At 53.3% G+C, this 17,370-nt stretch overlaps 2 protein-coding genes across 14 annotated transcripts in view; one reads left to right on the top strand and one right to left on the bottom strand.

Annotated features, from left to right (window-relative positions):
• CC2D1A (coiled-coil and C2 domain containing 1A) lies at positions 1–16,728 on the bottom strand. 2 transcript variants are annotated; one of them, NM_001243031.1, is given in 29 exon segments: positions 1–536; positions 619–666; positions 748–824; positions 902–1,028; positions 1,122–1,185; positions 1,759–1,823; positions 1,910–2,047; positions 2,350–2,440; positions 2,529–2,628; positions 2,719–2,770; positions 2,889–2,947; positions 3,027–3,100; positions 4,479–4,595; positions 4,687–4,745; positions 4,827–4,949; positions 5,688–5,860; positions 5,951–6,065; positions 6,419–6,552; positions 7,216–7,288; positions 7,359–7,489; positions 7,582–7,653; positions 7,830–7,902; positions 8,223–8,347; positions 12,095–12,329; positions 12,436–12,570; positions 12,828–12,893; positions 12,978–13,090; positions 14,939–15,074; positions 16,428–16,725. In NM_001243031.1, coding segments are annotated over 29 exon segments (2,856 nt in total). In that variant the 5' UTR covers positions 16,488–16,725; the 3' UTR covers positions 1–515.
• The window catches only part of BRME1 (break repair meiotic recombinase recruitment factor 1), a 21,351-nt gene continuing 19,930 nt past the window's right edge, over positions 15,950–17,370 (top strand). For 3 of the 12 annotated variants that reach the window (XM_005661242.4, XM_013994679.3, XM_085010165.1), the window contains exon 1: positions 16,856–16,927. Coding sequence is in view for 2 of the 12 variants with exons in the window: in XM_013994676.3 (XP_013850130.2) it covers positions 16,850–16,951 (102 nt within the window). In the remaining 10 variants the exon portion in view is untranslated. Of the gene's footprint in view, positions 16,272–16,714; positions 17,336–17,370 lie in introns of those variants that run through there. The other 9 variants (XM_085010161.1, XM_085010164.1, XM_005661243.4 and 6 more) reach the window with 7 other exon arrangements.

Raw genomic sequence — 17,370 nt, forward strand, 5'->3', positions numbered from 1 at the left:
CAGAGTGAGCCAGGTGTGGCCCGGGCTGTTTATTCAGTGTGTCAGCCCTTGGGGCCCAGCTGGGCCAGGGCAACCCTTGGGGGAGCCAGCCGGGCTCTGGCTGGCCTCAGTGGCTTCTTTGGGGTGTGGGTGAGCTTCAGGGTTAAGGCTGGGGAGGGGCAGGAAGTAAAGTGCTTGCAGGGGCCCTTGGGGCTTGGTCCTGGCCACCCTCCCACCTCAGGGGTAGGCAAGGGGCCGCACACCCTCGGGCTGTGCAAACGGACTCTCTGGGGCCCACCCAGCCAAGTCTGGGTGAGGGGCACATATGGGCTGGTGGACACCATCCCCAGTGCCGTCTGCCAGGGAGGCTCCAGCCAGGCGGGGTGGGCCTGGCAGGGGATGTGTCCATCCAGAGCCGATTGTCCTCTGATTGTCTGCTCATCTGGTCTGAGGTCGTGGCCATGTTAGCTCCTCCCAGCACCAGGGCCTTGGGCCTGCTCCCTGCTCTCCGGGGGGCTGCCCGCCCCTTCAGCTCCTCACCTGCGGAGCCGCTGCAGCTGAGGGAGAGGCCGCTGGGGTCAGGGAGGGGGACAAGGCCACAGCTGCCCAACCCCCACCCCCAATGGCCAAGCTGCTCACCTCACTCTCGACTAGGTTCCGTCGATATAGTGCCTCCTTTGCGGCCTCCTGGGGGGCCAAGAGGTGGTTAGTGAGAAGCCTCTGGCGGCCCTGGTCCCCCAGTGCCTGCCCGGCCCTCGTCTGGCTTACCCTGCTGCCGTCATTGCCCAGGCGCCGGGCAGCCTCTGTGTAGAACTGTAGCTGACGCTCCAGCTGGGCCATGTACTCTGAGGAAGGAAAGGGGTCAGGATGTAGCCCGTTGTCCCCCACCTGCTCTCCCACATGACCATCCTTGAGATCCTACCCCGTCGGATGCCCGGGCCCCCCTGCTCCAGCTGTGCCCTCTGCCACTGGCTGCGTTGTATGATGTCCTGGTATTGCTGGGCCACATCTGGGGGCACCGGCCGCCGTGCCTGCCTGAGGGTCAGGATCTGAGGGGTACAGAGGGAGCTGTGAGGGCCCTGCTTGGGCCTGAAGACCTCCCCCAGTTCCACCCCACTAAGCCTCACGAGGTGGGTACCCACCTTCCGCTCCAGACGCTCTTGGTCAAAGGCCAGCACGCTGAGACTATGCAGGGGTCGGGCTGATCTATGGGGTTGGGAGGGGATGAGGGGCCACAGAGATCCCCCATCTCCAACCCCGTAATCCAACAGACACACTGGGTGGACACTGGGGAACAGTGGAATAAAAGCCAGGCCCACCCCAGTGTTGCTGAGCCCACAGCGTAACAGGGACAATGGCTGTATACCCAGGTAAATGATGCTAGGTGTCAGGAAGGGCTTCCTGGAGGAGGTGACAGCCAAGTTGGTACTCAAGGAGTCAGAGTTGGGCAGAGGAGCAAGGAGCAAGTGTGAGGATAGGGCTGCTCGGGACACTCTAACACAAATCCCAGAGGCCAGTGAAAAGTAAGTGTAGCCATGAACCAACAGGAAGAAGTGGAGCGAGAGAGAAGGCTTGATATACTGACAAAGGTGAGATCACAAAAGGTCTTAAAGATCAAGGTGGTGGGGGACATTAAATTAGATACCCCAGAAAGGGAACCAGGAAAGGTTTTGAAGCAGGGGATGGACATGCTCCAATTTGTGCCTGATGAGAAGTTGTCCAGGAGAGGCTGAGACAAGAGAGGGGTTCTCTCCAGCAGAGCCTGGCCCTGCCACCTACCTGTTCCCTGGATCCCTCGTAGGAACAGGTATGGGAGGGGCCTTCCCTTTGGGCCCTGCAACCTGCTTCAGAGGACAAACCAGTCTAGTGAGTCTTGGCCCCCTTGAACCGAGCCTCCCTTCCTGGGGCAGCTGAGGGGCAGAGGTCTCACTGTGGGCACAGCTGCTGGCAGGGGGTCGATGACCAGCCACCTCTCCGTTGTTGTCTCCAACTGCTGGGCTGTCAGTGGCTCCCGAATCCGCACCATCACCTCCAGCCGCCCCCCTGTGGGCCTACGACCATCCAGGACCTGGGTGGGAGTGAGGGGAGGCTGTCAGGAAGCAGGCAGTGGCTGGAGGCTCAGGGCTGGGATCAGGGAGAACCAGAGCAATTTTGAAAATATGAGCCCATGGGCACGTCTGCGACCCCAGCTGGTCTTAATAGGGCAGGCTGCTGAGAGCATTTAGGGCGGGGTAGTGGGAAGGTCTGAGACGCAGGGGAGGAGCTGGGTCAGCAGAGGGGACCCTTGCGAGGCTCAGGGCAGGGAGCATGGGAGTAATGTTAATAAGTGGCACGGCCACAGGAGCGTTCAGACAAATATCTGCCTCTCACCTCAAGGATCTCCCGAACCTCACATGCCGTCTCCAGGGCATCCAGCTTCAGCTGGGCTGTGCCCAGGACCCGGTCGTTCTTGAACAGCCCCCTGTGTGTACGAGGGGGAACAGGATGGGCAATTCCTAGGGCAGCTCCTCCTCCTCCAGAACCCAGGCAGCACCCATGGCCCAGCTTACCCTTTGTGGACCACTTCGAACTTGATGCCTTTGGTCTGGATGGCCCTTCGGAAGCCACGGTGACCACGGTTGATGCAGAGCTTGAACTGCTCCTTGAACTCTGCGTGGGGAAGGAGGGAGGGAGGAGGGAGGGGGTCAGGCTACAGTCTCAGGTTCTTTCTGCAGGGGGCAGCCTCCGGCCAAGGCTCACCAGGGGAGTCTGTGCTCTTGATCACGCCGGTCTTGTCTTTCTGAGCTTCTTCCTGGCACCAGACAGGAGGCACAAAAGCTCAGGGCATGGGGCCCACCCTCAAACCCCTGCCGGGCCCACTCCCCGGCCTGACGGGGCTTCGGTCGGTCCCTTCTCGGCTCTCCACGTACCACGTTGGGATAGGGGAAGTCGAACCGAACAAAGACATCCAGGTCACCAGGGGACAGCCCTGCGGGCGAACAAAGGTCAGAACTGGGCAGAGGGGGTGGTCCCCAAGGTCCCACCCCCTGCCCAGCAGCCCCCGTCACCTTGGGGTGTGGGCAGGTTGATGCCCTTCACGATGAACAGGAGCATGTCATTGCTGCTGAGGTCGGGGAAGATCCTTCCAGGAGGGCAGGGGGAAGACAGAGTCACCTCAGCAGCACTGCCTGCCTCAGCGCTATCTCTGCCCCTCAGCAGGGAGAGTATGACCCCCGCCCCAGGTCTCCTGGCGGTATCTCAGCTCTTAGGCTTGGCTTTTAGATCCAGACTAGAATTCTCTATCCAAGTCAACCACTAGCTACCTTGTGAGTCCTTTCTTCAGTCTGCACATATTGCTTTGGGACCTACTATGTATGAGCTGGTGGCCTTACCACTGTGGGACCCTTCCTTCCTTGTATGAGATTTCTGGAACCTTCAAGAATTCACCAAGTGCCCTAGCTGCTGTGGAACCTTCTCTGCCCTTGACAATCTTTTCTTCTTTTTCATTAAAACTTGCTTTTATTTATTGTCACTATGTTTCTATTTCTTTGTCATTGTTGAAGTGATCAAAAGCTTTCCCTTTGACAATATTTCTTGAGCATCTACTATATGCCAGTCTGTGTCCTCACTGCTGAGGATACAGAAGCTAATGCCGTCTGGGGTGCCAAAAAATGGAGGGAGTGGGCTGGGGGTTTGGGATGGAAATGCTATAAAATTGGGTTGTGATGATTATTGTACAACTATAAATGTAATAAAATTGAGTAATAAAAAAATTTAAAACAAGAAGCAAATGAGACAGATCCCATCCCTTTGCTTGTGGGGCCCAGGCTAGCCGAGTGGACAGATGACCCATGAATATATAAATAGAGAAACAAATAAAATGACGATTCTGTAGAGAACTAAAACAGGAAGAGAGTGGAAAGGCTGCTTCAGACAGAGTGACCAGGGAGGGCCTCTCACCATGAGTAACTCTGAATATCAGGAAGAAGCTACTACATGGAAACCTGCAAAAAGGGTCTGAGCAGAGAAAAAGTTGGTGCAAAGGTCCTGAGTGGGAACAGGGCTGGTATCTGATTGGCCAAAAAGAAGTCGGTGTGGCAGGAGGTGAGTGAAGTGGAGACTGTGGGAGGAGAGGAGGTGACAAGGAGCCACTGTAAGGGTTGTGAGTTATCCTAGGTGGTGATCCTAGGTTACCCCAGTGGCTGTACCTCATCTCAGCTCTAAGTGGGAAAAATGACCTCAACTCCTTGGGGTGTGAGAAGACGTAAGAGGAGCAGGACCAACACCACTGTCCCACAGGTTGGCCCAAGGACTTGGGACGAGGCACATCTCCAGACTCACTAGATCATGTGTCACTGTCAATGCTCCACTGCCACCCTACGCTCGCTCGTCGCATCTGCCCCAGGACCCTTGCATGTACCGTGCTCCCACCACCCACCCCAACTGTCCTCTGCTGGCTTCCAGGGGATGCAAACCCCTCTCCAAAGCGCTGTCCGGGCCAGGGGGTGTCAGGGCCTTACTTGATGACACTGAAGGTTCTCTGCTCAAAGCGAGCAGCGGGCGTGGGAAGACCCCGGGCAAATGCCTGCTTCAAAGTCTCCATGCTCCGCTTACAGTCCTCTGCCAGCTTCTCAAATCTGCAGCAAGAGGGCCATGATCAGGTCCCTGGTCCCAGGGGCAGGCTGGGGGGTGCAGATGTCTGGCAGGGATGAGGGCAGGGCTTCTTACTTGCTGGTTTCAGCGATGTTGCCCAGGTGCGTGAACTGCTTAGAGTGGTTCAGGCACATCTGAGGGAGCAGAAGACAGTGAGGAGAGGGTGCAGGGGCCATGCCCTTGTGGTGACCTGGGCAGGGAGTCCCCCCCTTCACCTCGTGCTGCTGCCTTAGGAGCTTGGTGAGTTCACCGTAGCGACGGGCAGACTCCTGGGACAGACCTGGGCCAGGCCGCTGGACCAGGGCAAAGTCATCCTTGTTGACGGGAGCGGGCGGCACCTGAGGACAGTGAGGCGCATAAGGAAAGGACGGCTGGTTGGCAGTGAGTGGGCCCACCGGGCCACTGTGGAAATGTCACCTCTCCTTGGAGGGGCTTTCCCTACTACAGCTCCACCCTCTGCCCCGTTCTTTCTTCTTTCCCAAGGAGAAAAGTGATGCTCAAAGAAAAGTGGATAGTTTTGCGCTAAGTGGCAGGCTCTGTTATCCACTCTTCCCCCAAGTCTGAATCCCACCACTTCTTCCCTAGTAACAGAGTTTGGGCTGGGCACACAGCAGCCCAGCAAGAGAGTCCACGTCCCAGCCTCCCTTGCAGCTGGGTGTGGCCATATGACTCAGTTCTGCCCAATGGGAGGCAAGCCAGAGCAGTGGCCACTCCATGTAACTTCCCATAGCCTGGATGCACATAGCCCTGGGGGCTGCAGGGCTGTTGAGTGGCTGAGGGATTCAATCCGCTGTGACCACATGAACAAGAATGACCTCCTAGGGTGTGGCAGAGCAACAAGATGGAAAGAACCTGGGCCCTGGAGGGCTTTGTCTTTTAGAGACCAGAGCACCCTGAGTGTTACAGTCAAGAAACATAAATGTTTGTCTTGTTTCAGCCACTGTCTTAGGCAGGAACTACCTGTTATATCAGCTTAAGCTGGACCCTGACTAATACACTCCAAGTCACACGGCTGCTACATGGCACAAGCCCAACAAGTGAGCACCAGGAAGGCCCAGCAGACCTAAAGGGTTCACCTTGGCAATGTCCACAGGCAGCCCATTGCGTGAGGCCTCCAGCATGGGCTCCAGCCCCTTGGCCTGGCGCAGGTGCATCTTGGCGCCCTCCACGTCATTCTTCTGCTTGGCTCGCAGTGCAGCCTGCAGAAGCTGCTTCTTGCGGCCCTCCAAGAAGGCCAGCTGCTGCTGGGCTGTGGGTAGAGGGGTGTCTGCAGGTGCTGCTCAGCCCAGGCCATAGGCAGCCAGGCAACAGGCAGCCCAGATGGGGAGGGTATACCTACCTCTGGTGGATGTGGCTTTGGGGGCTGCTTTGGCTGCTGGGGTAGATCCTGACTGGCCTGTCCTTGAGGGTGGGGCTTTGGGCTGGGCTGTGGGGGCTGCAGGGCTGTTGAGTTGCTGAGGGATGGAGAACAAGTCAGAGCTTTCCCAGCACCTGTGACGAGTCCATTCCCCAAAGGGTCAGGGCCTGACACTGACAACACTGGCTTTCTTAGCTTCTATCTCCTCAGCACTGAACACAACTTCTGACCTTGTTCACACTGAGTCTGTACAACAGTCCTGGTTGGATGGGACTACAATTCTGCTCACTTTGCAGATGAGGAACCTGAAGCTCAGAGAGCAAAACGACTTGCCCATGACCACACGGCCTGAAGCGGCAGGGCTGGATGTGTAATTGGTTATGTCTGGCCCAAGGCCGGGACTGTTGCGACTTTGCTTTGCTGCCACTCCCTTGCCCCGGCCCCTCACACCTTCTTTGGCTCCTCATCCTCTTCATCCTCTGCGCCTTCATCCTGGTTGGCCAGCTTCATGGCAGTTTCTAGGACCCCCACCAGGCTCTGCTGGGTGGGCTCCGTGGCCTCCAGGCCCTGGATTGGGGGAAAGCCTGGGAGACCAGTTGTAACCCGGTCAGCAAGGAGAGACCCACACTGGAATGGTAGAGACACAGGTTCCTCCCCTTCTCAGAAGCTTCAGGCCTTTGAATCTACTTGGACTATAAGGAAGGAGCTGCTGATGGCTGGGTGAAGATGCCAGACCTCCCTCTTGCCTCTTGGCTCCTTTTACCTGATCCCAGGCCTTGACCAGATAAGCAAGCACTGTGTGAGGTGATGTGCTGGGCATAAGAGAGGGTCCTTGGTCCAGTCGGGGACCAAGGTGCAAAGACATAATTGCTCTCATGGGGAACACAGAGGCAGCTCTGAGACCCCACAGATGTCTCCAATTCACTGGGGGCTGATGGGAGGCTGAGTACTTACCTGTAAAGCTGAGAGATGATGACTAGGAAGGAGTGGGTCAAACAAAGAAGAAATGGAAGGGGCAGACAGCGGTGGGCTCATGAACACGCTCTCCAAATAAAACCCCTTGTTAGTATCTGCCAATTTCCATGGTGTAAACACTCCATCGTGACTGATTTTAAGCTACCAATTGTCTAACAAGCTTGCAGAATTTCTGAATGTGTGACAATCAGCTTCCTGAGACTATACAGTCTGAAGGAATAGCCCCTGCAAAGGCTCAAGGCTGGAGGGTAGGGACTGAGGGCGGGGCCTACCTGGAGGCACAGGCAGCTCCGCCACGTCCACAGTTCGGCCAGCCTTGTGGGCTCGGATGGCGTCTTGATATTGCTGCAGGGAACACAGGTGTTAGGGCAAGGTCTCCAGGGACTGCTAACCTGTCCACTTGGCCTCCACACACCTTGACGATGCGCTCATGCATGCGAGCCTTCCGCTGGTCCCCCTTGGTCTTGGCTTGAGCTGCGGCCATGCGGTACCGCTCCATCCGCTGCTCCAGTGCCTCCAGCAGAGTCCTTGGGGGTGGAGGAACCTCTGGGCCACACCAGGGGGTAGAGTTAAGACACTACAGGAGGGGAGACTGTTTTGCTCTGGCCAGCCCACCCCACAGGGTCCCAGAAGCCTACCTGGCACAGAGGGCGCCATGGAAGGGGCTGGAGGCTGCAGTGGTGGTGATGGTGGGTCCGGAGGCAGCTGGTCTGGGGGCAGAGAGGTCCAGGCCCATGAGGGGCTTTCTTGTGCCTCCCACCCCCACCAACCAAGCTGGTCTGGCTTGAGGGGATCCCTAGGTCTGACCAACGGGGGCGGCAGCATCAGAAAGAACTTAGCGGAGGCTTCCAGCAGTCCTGGAGGGTGGACATGACGGGGTCCTCACCAGGTGGAGGGGGCAGGCGGGACAAGTCCACAGGTTCCCCCCGGCTCAATGCCTCCAAGACAGCATCAAAGCTCTGAGAGAAGGAAGGAGGAGATTGGTGGGGAGGCTGCCACTGGGGGCCAGGACCCCACAGGAGCCTCCATGCCCTGCCTGGCGACAGAGGATTCCCAGCTCCTACCCTTCCTTTGCAGCATTTTGCTCAAGCCTCTTCCAGACACTTATGCCCATTTCACAGAGAGGATAAACGGAGACCTCAAGAGGTGGAGCAAACTATAGCTATGGAGTGGCCATGATTCAAATCTGGGTCTGACTTCAGAGTTCCTGTTCCTCTCCCTCATGCAATGGCAGAAGCATCCTGTCCCCTCTCTCCGACCCTGTTCTGTCTGGACGCACCTTGGCCACTCGGAAGTATCTGGCAGCGGCAGCAGTATCTCCCTGCTGCTTGGCGTGGAGGGCAGCTAGCTTGTACTCGCGCTGGCGGCTCTGCAATTGGGCCAGGGGGCCAGGGCTGCAGGGACCTGGAAGGGGGAACAGCACGCACACCATTTCTACTTAATTCTCACAACAAAGACTGTTCTTAGGCCCATGTTATAGATGCGAGAATTGCTCCCAAGAGATATTTGGAAAACTCTATGTTCCCTTCCAGGTTTTTAAGCTGACATCTAAAACTTTTCATTTGAAGTGGCAAGGGTTGTCATTCCCAGGGTCTTCAAATATTGACATTCAAAAAAGAAAACCATTTTAAAAAAAGAGAGAGAAGAAAAGAACACCATCACACCACTCTTTTCAAACTAATGTATCCTACCTACCATAGTGATTTGAAACTCACCAATATTCACTTTTTATTTTTTAAAATTGTGGTAAAATATACATAACATGAAATTCACCCATGGGTTGCACCCAAGGCATATGGACGCTCCCAGAGCAGGGATCAAAACCGTGCCATAGCTGTAACCTGCACCACAGCTGCAGCAACGTTGGATCCTTAATCCACTGTGACTGGTCAGGGATCAAACCTGCACCTCCTCAGCAACCTGAGCCACTGCAGTCAGATCCTTAACTCAATGCACCATAGTGGGAACTCCCTCACATCTTTTTAAGGGTATAGTTAATTGACATTAAGTACAATCACGTGGTTGTGCAACCGTCACCACCATCCATCTCCAGAACATCTTCCCAAACTGAAACTCTGTCCCCATTAAACACCAACTCCCTATTCTCCCTCCCCAGCTCCTGGAACCCGCCATTCTACTTTCTTTAAAAAAAAAATTTTTTTTTTATTATACTGATTTATAATGTTCTGTCAATTTCTGCTATACAGCCAAGTGATCCAGGTATATAGACATATATTCTTTCTCTCACATTATCCTCCATCATATTCCATCACAAGTGATTAGATATAGTGCTATACAGTGGGATTTAAAAATTTTTTTTATGAATTTGACTCCTCTGGGCATCTCCTATGAATGGAATCATGTAGTAGATGTTCTTCTGTGACTGACTAATTTCACTTAGCATAATAACTTCTTGTAGCATAGGCCAGAATTTCCTTCCCTTTTTTTTTCTTCTTTAATGGCCACATCTAAGGCATATGGAAGTTCCTGGGCCAGGGATAGGCTCCAAGCTACAACTGCAGCAATGTGGGATCCTTTAACCCACTGCACCAAGCCAGGAACTCCTTCCTTCCTTTTCAGGGATGAATAATATTCCATTGTATGGATGGACTATATTTGTTTATTCATTTACAGGTATACTTCTAAAATATTGCAGGTTCAATGAAGCAAATATCATAATAAAATGAGTCACACATTTCTCTTTGACTTCCCAGTGCATATAAAGGTTAGATTTACACAATACTAAATCTATTAATTATGCAATAGCATTATGTCTAAAAAACCAATGCACATACTTTTGTTAAAAAATACTTGCTGGAGTTCATTCTGTGGTGCAACGAGATCAGGGGCATCTTGGGAGCACTGAGACAAGGGTCTGATTCCCTGTACAGGCACAGGGGGTTAAGGATCCAGTGTTTCTCCAGCAGCGGCTTAGGTCGCAACTGTGGCTGGGATCTGATCCCTGGCCCAGAAATCCACATACTGAGGGGTGGCCAAAAAAGAAAAAAAAAAAAACTCCGAAAAAAATGTTATCACCTGAGCCTCGGCAAGTCATAGCAGTAACATCAAAGATCACTGATCACACAGGGAACTATATATCTAATCACTTGTGATGGAACATGATGGAGGATAATGTGATTAAAAGTATGTGTGTGTATATATATATATATATGTATATATATATATATATACACACATATATATGTATGTACAACTGGGTCACTTTGCTATAAGCAGAAATTGACAGAACACTGTAAATCAACTATAATAAAAATTTTTTTAAAAATCAAAGATGACTGATTAAAGATCCCCATAGCAAATGTAATAATAATGAAAATGTTTGAGATACCAAGAAAACTGCCAAAATCTAACATAGGGACACAAAGTAAGCAAATGCTGTTGGAAAAATGCACAAAAAGACTTGCTCAAAGCAAGGTTGTCACAAACCTTCAATGTGTTAAAAAAAAAAAAAAAAACCAAAAAAAAAAACCACTGTAATATTTGGGAATTACAATAAAGCAGAGAAATGAGAAAATTAGGCATGCCTGTATCTGCCGACAGACACTGGGTTTCCTCTATCCTTTGGCTACTGTGGATAAAACTGCTAAGAACATGAATACCTCGTCAGGTCCTTGTTTTCAATTCCTTTGAGTATATAAAAATATGTGCTTTTAAAATATACGCCAGGATTCACATTTAACAATCGGGTATTTTAGGTCTTGCTTCCAGGTCTCCCACAGAACTGCAACCTAGTATGATATATGTGAGCACTTGATGTGCATTTAAATGTACATCTAGGAGGTCCTGTCATGGCTCAGCGGTTAGCGTACCCAACTAGCATCCATGAGGATGCAGGTTCAATCCCTGGCCTCGCTCAGTGGGTTAAGGATCTGGCGTTGCCAAGAGCTGTGGTGTAGGTCGCAGACGCAGTTTGGATCCCACGTTGCTGTGGCTGTGGTGTAGCTGGTGGCTACAGCTCCAATTTGACCCCTAGCCTGGGAACTTCCGTATGCCAGGTGCGGCCCGAGAAAGACAAAAAGACAAAAAAAAATAATAATAATAATGTATCTCTATGCTGTGTATCAGCAAAGTTGGGAAAGAGGCTTAAACTGCTTTTTAAACACTACATTAGGTACAGTTTCAAATGATATGCTGTATACTGTATATGAAGTACTGTATATGGAAGTGTCCCTAAATTGAAAGCGATAGGTACAGTCATTGGTGCTAAAAAAACAAAGTAGAACAGATATACTACTCAGCATCCACAAATCCAGAAACACCTGGAAAACAGCATGCACTGTACTTTTTCAGACTGATAGCTAGACCCAATGCTTTTGGCGGACTCGCCTGAGAAGGTATTTCAGGCTGAAGCAAAACACCTTGACACTTTTTTTGGGGGGGGGCCTGCACCCAAGGCATATAAAAGTTCCCAGGCAAGGGATGGAACCCGTACCACAGCAGTGACCCAGCTACTGCAGTGACAATGCCGGATACTCAACTGGCTGCACCAAAGGGAATTCCCTGTACAGTAGAAATTAATACAATACTGTAAATCAACTATACTTCAATTTTTTAAAAAATGAAGACAGGAGTTCCTGTCGTGGCTGAGTGGAAATGGATCTGACTAGCATCCATGAGGATGCAGGTTCAATCACTGGCCTCACTCAGTGGGTTAAGGATCTGGCGTTGCCATGAACTGTAGTGCAGGTTGCAGACTCAGCTCGGATCTGGTGTTGCTGTGGCTGTAATGTAGGCCGGTGGCTACAAATCTGATTCAACCCCCACAGGAACCTCCATATGCTGAGGGTGCGGCCCTAAAAAGACAAAAAAAATGAGGATAGAGTTTCTGTTTGGAGTGATGAAAAAGTCTTGGAAATAGAGGTGATGGTTGCACAACACTATGAACATGCTAAATGTCAATTGCACATTGGAAAATGGTTAAATGGCAAATGTTTTGTTAAATATATTTTACTGCCACCACAGAAAAAATCTCTGGGTGAGCACATGTCCCCCTGGGAAGGTGGGGCTGGGGAGGGAGGGGATGTTAAAAATATCTAACCATCAATGTGGGGCCTGCACCCCTACAGAGGGGCTTTCCACTGAATACCACCTCCCCCATCCCGCATCAGCCCAGTCCTGCCCTTGGCCTACCTGGGAGCACCTGGGGCTTAGCCGAGACCAGGGACGAGGCTGGGGCAGTGGAAGGAGGACCTTCTGCGATGACCCTGGGATCTGGGGCTGGTGGGTTCACAGGGGTCGGCTGGGTGGATGCAGGGGTGTGGCTGGGCATAGCTTCTGGGCCCTTTCCCACAGCCACAGGAGGCGGGATGTCCCCTTCATCAATGGTGTTGCCCTTCCGGACGGAGACCAGCAGGTTTTCAAGTGTCTGGGAGAAGGTGTGAACATGGGTTTGGGAGGAGCCTGGAGCCGGATGCAGGGAGCAGTGGTGAGGTCCCAGCACACCGCCCCCCCGTCCCTGCCTGACCGCTCACCTTAAGGCCCCGGTCGTAGCGTCGCATCTTGGCACCATCGCCAGCTTGCCTAGCGCTTTCAACTGCTTTCTGGTAGAGGGCCAGCCTCTCCTGCAAGGTGGCCTCTACCCCTGGGCTGGGGGTTGTGGCCTTTGGCTGTGGGAGGGGCCGGGCAGATGGTCTGGGTGGTGACCCTACTTGGGCCCACCCTGACAGCTTCCTTGGTTGAGTATCTATTGTATATCAGGCATGTTGCCCCCCTAACCCCATCATCATCATCATCACCATCCCACTGCCCAGAGCAGCGAACCGGGGCTCAGAGGGGCCCTGCCACCTGCCCGAGGTCCCATGGCTGAGAGGGAAAGGAGGGCCTTGAACCATGGGCTGCAGGGACCAGTGACATTAGAGTATACCTGGGCCACAGGAGGGTGGGTCTCCAAAGCCTTCTGTTCCTCCCCAAGGACCTCATTCAGTTCCGCCTGCAGGGACACACAATGGAGGGCCAGTCGTAAGTGCCTGCTGGACAAGGTGGGGGAGGTCCCCTGCCCGCCCCAGGTTCTCACCAACAGGTCATCATCAGCCTCCACATCCTCCTCGTCCGTCCCCTCCTCCTCCTCATCCGGGTCTCTCATGCACAGGCTGGCCATCTTCTCAATGGCCTCCATGGGCAGGGGACCTGGAGGCAGGGGAAAGGCCCCAGCTAGACCAGGATCCTTCAAGACTCCCCAGCCTCCTGTCTCAGTCACCCACAGCCTCACAAAATAGGGTAGCAGGCAGTGGGACAGCACATTCCCCTCCTGACCCTTCCATGGCACCCTACTGCCCTTGGGCCTACGAGGCAAGACCCCTCTTGCCCACCAACCTCCCTGGCCTCCTCTCTTCCTTATCAAGCCTGATCTGGACCCCAGATCTGCAACTTTCTCAATGTGGGACCCTGGGCAGGTCACTTCACCTCCCTGAGCCTCAGTCTTCCCATCTGTTAGATGGGGACGACGGTCTCTCCCTCCCTGGTAGACTGTGGGCACTAAAGGTAAATGAAACTCTTAGAACAGCAAAATTGTCAGTATTTTGCTACGCATGTTATTCTCGTTATTCGCAGTATCCATGGTCTGTAAAGTTGCCACAAACATGGAATTAGCGAATACTGAAGCATCGGCCCTGGAGGAAATATAGCATTAGATTCCCAGGAGCCTCTGGGCACAATTTTGCCATCTGGCCAACATGTAACTTTGTTTTATGTGTGTGTCTATTTTTTTTTTTTTTTTGTCTTTTTTTGCTATTTCTTGGGCCGCTCCCGCGGCATATGGAGGTTCCCAGGCTAGGGGTCGAATCGGAGCTGCAGCCACCGGCCTACACCAGACCCACAGCAACGAGGGATCCGAGCCGTGTCTGCAACCTACACCACAGCTCACAGCAACGCCGGATCGTTAACCCACTGAGCAAGGGCAGGGACCGAACCCGCAACCCCATGGTTCCTAGTCGGATTCGTTAACCACTGCGCCACGACAGGAACTCCTGTGTGTGTCTATTTAAAGACACCTTATTTAATATCTATTGTTGATTCACTAACATTGAACTCGAACCCAACAGCATGATAACTCATGCCTGAATGAAGCTTATCTATAAGGAACATCCCAGCCTTTTCACACTTAGTAACAAGAGACAGCAGTCCAGCACTCTGCTGGAGGGCCATTTGGATCAGCAAAAATCACCAACAAAAAGCACAGAAATGAAAGAAATGTGGCATTACACACCAAAAAAAAGGGACACATGTTTATGGTATGCACTGAGACATGAAGGCAGAGTGTCACCTCAGCTGGGAATGTGCACATTGTGTGACTCCAATTTTTGCAGCTCTGTGCATGTCTGTGAATGACTGCAGAAGCCCTCCAAGCACTGATATTGGGGTTACAAACAAATTTAAGCCAGTAGGTGAATTCTCAAATTCGGATTTCATGAATGGGGAGGATCAACTGCACTAGCTAAAAGGTGTAAAGCCTCTGTTTCTCTCGAGCTCCTGCCTGCCCCTCCTTGACCGCAGCAGAGTCTCCTGCTCTCTTCCCCAGGGCCTTTGCACACACTGTGACCCCCTCCCAGAGTGTGCCCCAATTCTTCACTAGACACTCCCCATTGTGGTAGCCCCTTCCAGGAATCCCAGCTCAGCTCACAGGTCTTCCCCCATCCCAGCCCCAATCAAGGAACAGGGGGTTGGAGGACATGCAGGTCCTGGGTGAAGTGCCCGATGAATACTAGAAGATCACCTCATGGGATCTAAGTGGGGTAATTTTCCCCATTTTACAGACAGGGAAAATGAGGCCCACACAGGTTCTGTGACTCATCAAGTCACACAACCAGTAAGCTGCAGAGGTGGGGTGTGAACTTCCATTCTGCATGCAGAGTCGATTGCTTAACTTCTTGCCCAGACCTTCTCTGTCTCCATTCCCCCATCTCCCCAGTGCCCAGCTTCAAGCCCCACCCACAGCAGAAGCTCAGAAAATATTCAGGAGTATGTTGAGAGTCTCACCTTTGCCTTTAAGCTTCTCCAAGGCTTGGGGCTGGCCCCCCACCAAGGCCAAGAACTCAGCCTCCAGTTCCTCGTCATTAACTCCATCCTCAGGGATCATCAGGCCATCTGGGGAGAGGTCAACCAGCAGGCCCAGCTGCAGGAAAAGTGGGGGTCCAGTCAGACTTTGGGATGCATCCCAACTGGCCAGAGGCAGCTATGACCAACCTGGAGTCCCCTTGGGAGGAAGGGAACCCAGGGCTCCTGGGGAAAGCCATTTCCCTGAGGAGTGCCACGAGGCTGGAACAGGCCCAGAACACAACAGGTGCCCCAAGATGGGTCAGGCCCATTGGCACAGATCAACATGGGACAAAGGGCAGGTGGAGAAACCCAGCTGTCTGCTCTGAGCCTGCAGTCATGATGCGCTGCTAGCCAAGTTCAGTCGGGAAAGAAGGGCCCACACCCTGCCCCAAAGCAAAGCCACTCTGCACACCTGGCCTTTTGCTTTCCAGCATCTTCAGCAGAGACAGCCATGCAGGAAGGTTGGAGGCATTGAGAGTAAAGAGAAAACCCAAACAACGCAGAAGTTGAAAGCGGGGCCTTTGCCACATAACATACCTGTCTTCCTATCCTATTCTGGTTAATGACTAATCATGATGTGCTAATATTAGGCTGAACTACACAAAATTACCTTTTCTGTGGGTCAAACATGGCCAAATATGGTCAATTTTATATGGCTCTACCTAAGAGTAATAATGATGATGACAACACTTATTGAGTGCCATGTTCCAGTACATTCCATAAACAATCTCAAGGAATTTTCACAGCTATCCTGTAACATAGGGCCTCTTAAGGCCTCCATTTTACAGATGAGGAAACTGAGGCTTAGAACTGTGAAGTCCAATGTGCAGAAGCCAGGAGGCAACTTCAGGTGAGCCAGACTCTGATATCTGAGCACTAAGTTATGGCTCTAGTTCCTTACAGCAAAGCTCAGAAAAAAATCAAACTCTCCCAAAGGAGATGAAGAGAGGAAGAAAGGGCCCAAGCACAGTCCTGTGGGCTCATGGCAGCGGCTCTGGATTTGCACTTAGTTCTGGCCAAGCAACTTAGCTCTGCCCTGTGACCTTGGGCAGGTGTCTTCTTCTCTCTGGGCCTCAGCGTCCCCATCTGCACAATGGGGATAAAGAGTCTGACCTGGCCCGACTGATGAGAGGGTTCCATCAGTGCTCAGGCCAAGAGGGTAATAACTGCCTTTCTTACTCCAGGTCCGAGGCCTTCCCCTCCCCGACAGTAGCTGCCACGGCAACAGGTGGCCCTAATCCCTGAGCGGGGCATAAGGAGCTGGGGAGACGAAGTAAGTAGGCCCCATTTTGGGGGTTGACGCTAACCTGAGGGGGCGGGGACCGGGGCTCACCTGGGGGTGGAGATCTGACTCCTCTAGGGGGTGGGGCCCTACCTTGGACAAGGGTGGGAAGGGTTCTCTCGGCCCGGCCGTGGAGTACAGACTCACCTGGCGAGCGGTGGCGGCACCTCGGCCTGGAGGTCCCGAAGGTCCCTTCTTCTTGTGCATCTCCCAAGCTGGATACTCGGACCACCGGCCCCCTGGCCTGGCCTTGCCCGGCCTTCTCCCCCGGGGCCTATGGCCGCGCACGCGCCCTTCCTGAGTCCCGCGCCCCTCGTTGGCACCCCGCGACCGCCGACCGCGTACCCTCTGCCCCTCAAGTGGCCGCCCTACTTCCGCCTCGGCCCTTGGGCGCCGCGGCACCTGAGCACAGCAACTGGACTTGCCGGGCCCGCCGCACTGAAACTACAACTCCCGGCAGGAAGTGCGCGAGCGCGCACGCGCTGCCTCAGGGGTAGTGGGAGGTACCACGGGTTGCTCAGGAAAGAGGCGGGCGTACGCGAGTGAGAGGGGCGGTGCTGGCATCGCACATGCGCACGACGGGGCTTCATAGTGCGCGGGAAAGAGGCGGAGCGTTTGCCGGTGTGAGGCTTGGCAGCGGCACCCTGGTTCGTGGCTTTGCGCGGCCACTTGTGAGCTCTAGTCTCTCTTGGCGGTCCTGGTCTGGGCATTTCTTACTTTTTGGTGGCCTGGGTAGGGTTCGTGTGGCCTAGTCACCGGAAGCTGGGTCCAGAGCACTCGGGCCTCGGATCCTCAGCTACTCGACCTCTGTTTGGGCCAACTCTGCCTTTTATTTTCTCAAAAATTTTTTCGCAAATAATTTAACCGAGTTATCCCCAGCAGTTCCAGGTAGACCTCCTCAGTTCCCGATAAGGACAGAAGGACCTTGACTTCTCTGGCCCAGGTCGGTTTTGTCTTCACAGGCCCTCTAGGCTGGAAGGAATTGACCTGTGAAGACTGCTGCCGTTCCAAGGCCCCAGGCATCCCCTGAAGGCCCCCTCTTAAAGGACCCCCAGGTGGCCCCTCTAAAGCACTTAAATGACTCCAAAGT

This window comes from Sus scrofa, chromosome 2 (genome assembly GCF_054392235.1).
Source record: "Sus scrofa isolate SSC_HxYL_T2T_F1_AM1 chromosome 2, Sscrofa_HxYL_maternal_Yorkshire_Landrace_v2.0, whole genome shotgun sequence".
In the NCBI taxonomy this organism is placed as follows: domain Eukaryota; kingdom Metazoa; phylum Chordata; class Mammalia; order Artiodactyla; family Suidae; genus Sus; species Sus scrofa.

What these genes read in the sequence shown, in the direction of transcription:
- CC2D1A (XM_021077815.2), bottom strand. Translation starts at nt 16,487, where the DNA reads ATGCACAAGAAGAAGGGACCTTCGGGACCTCCAGGCCGAGGTGCCGCC. An exon ending in CAAAGCCACATCCACCAGAG is followed by an intron (nt 5,861 to 5,950) that starts GTAGGTATACCC and finishes CTCTACCCACAG; the next exon opens with CCCAGCAGCAGCTGGCCTTC. An exon ending in TGGGCAATGACGGCAGCAGG is followed by an intron (nt 667 to 747) that starts GTAAGCCAGACG and finishes TTGGCCCCCCAG; the next exon opens with GAGGCCGCAAAGGAGGCACT.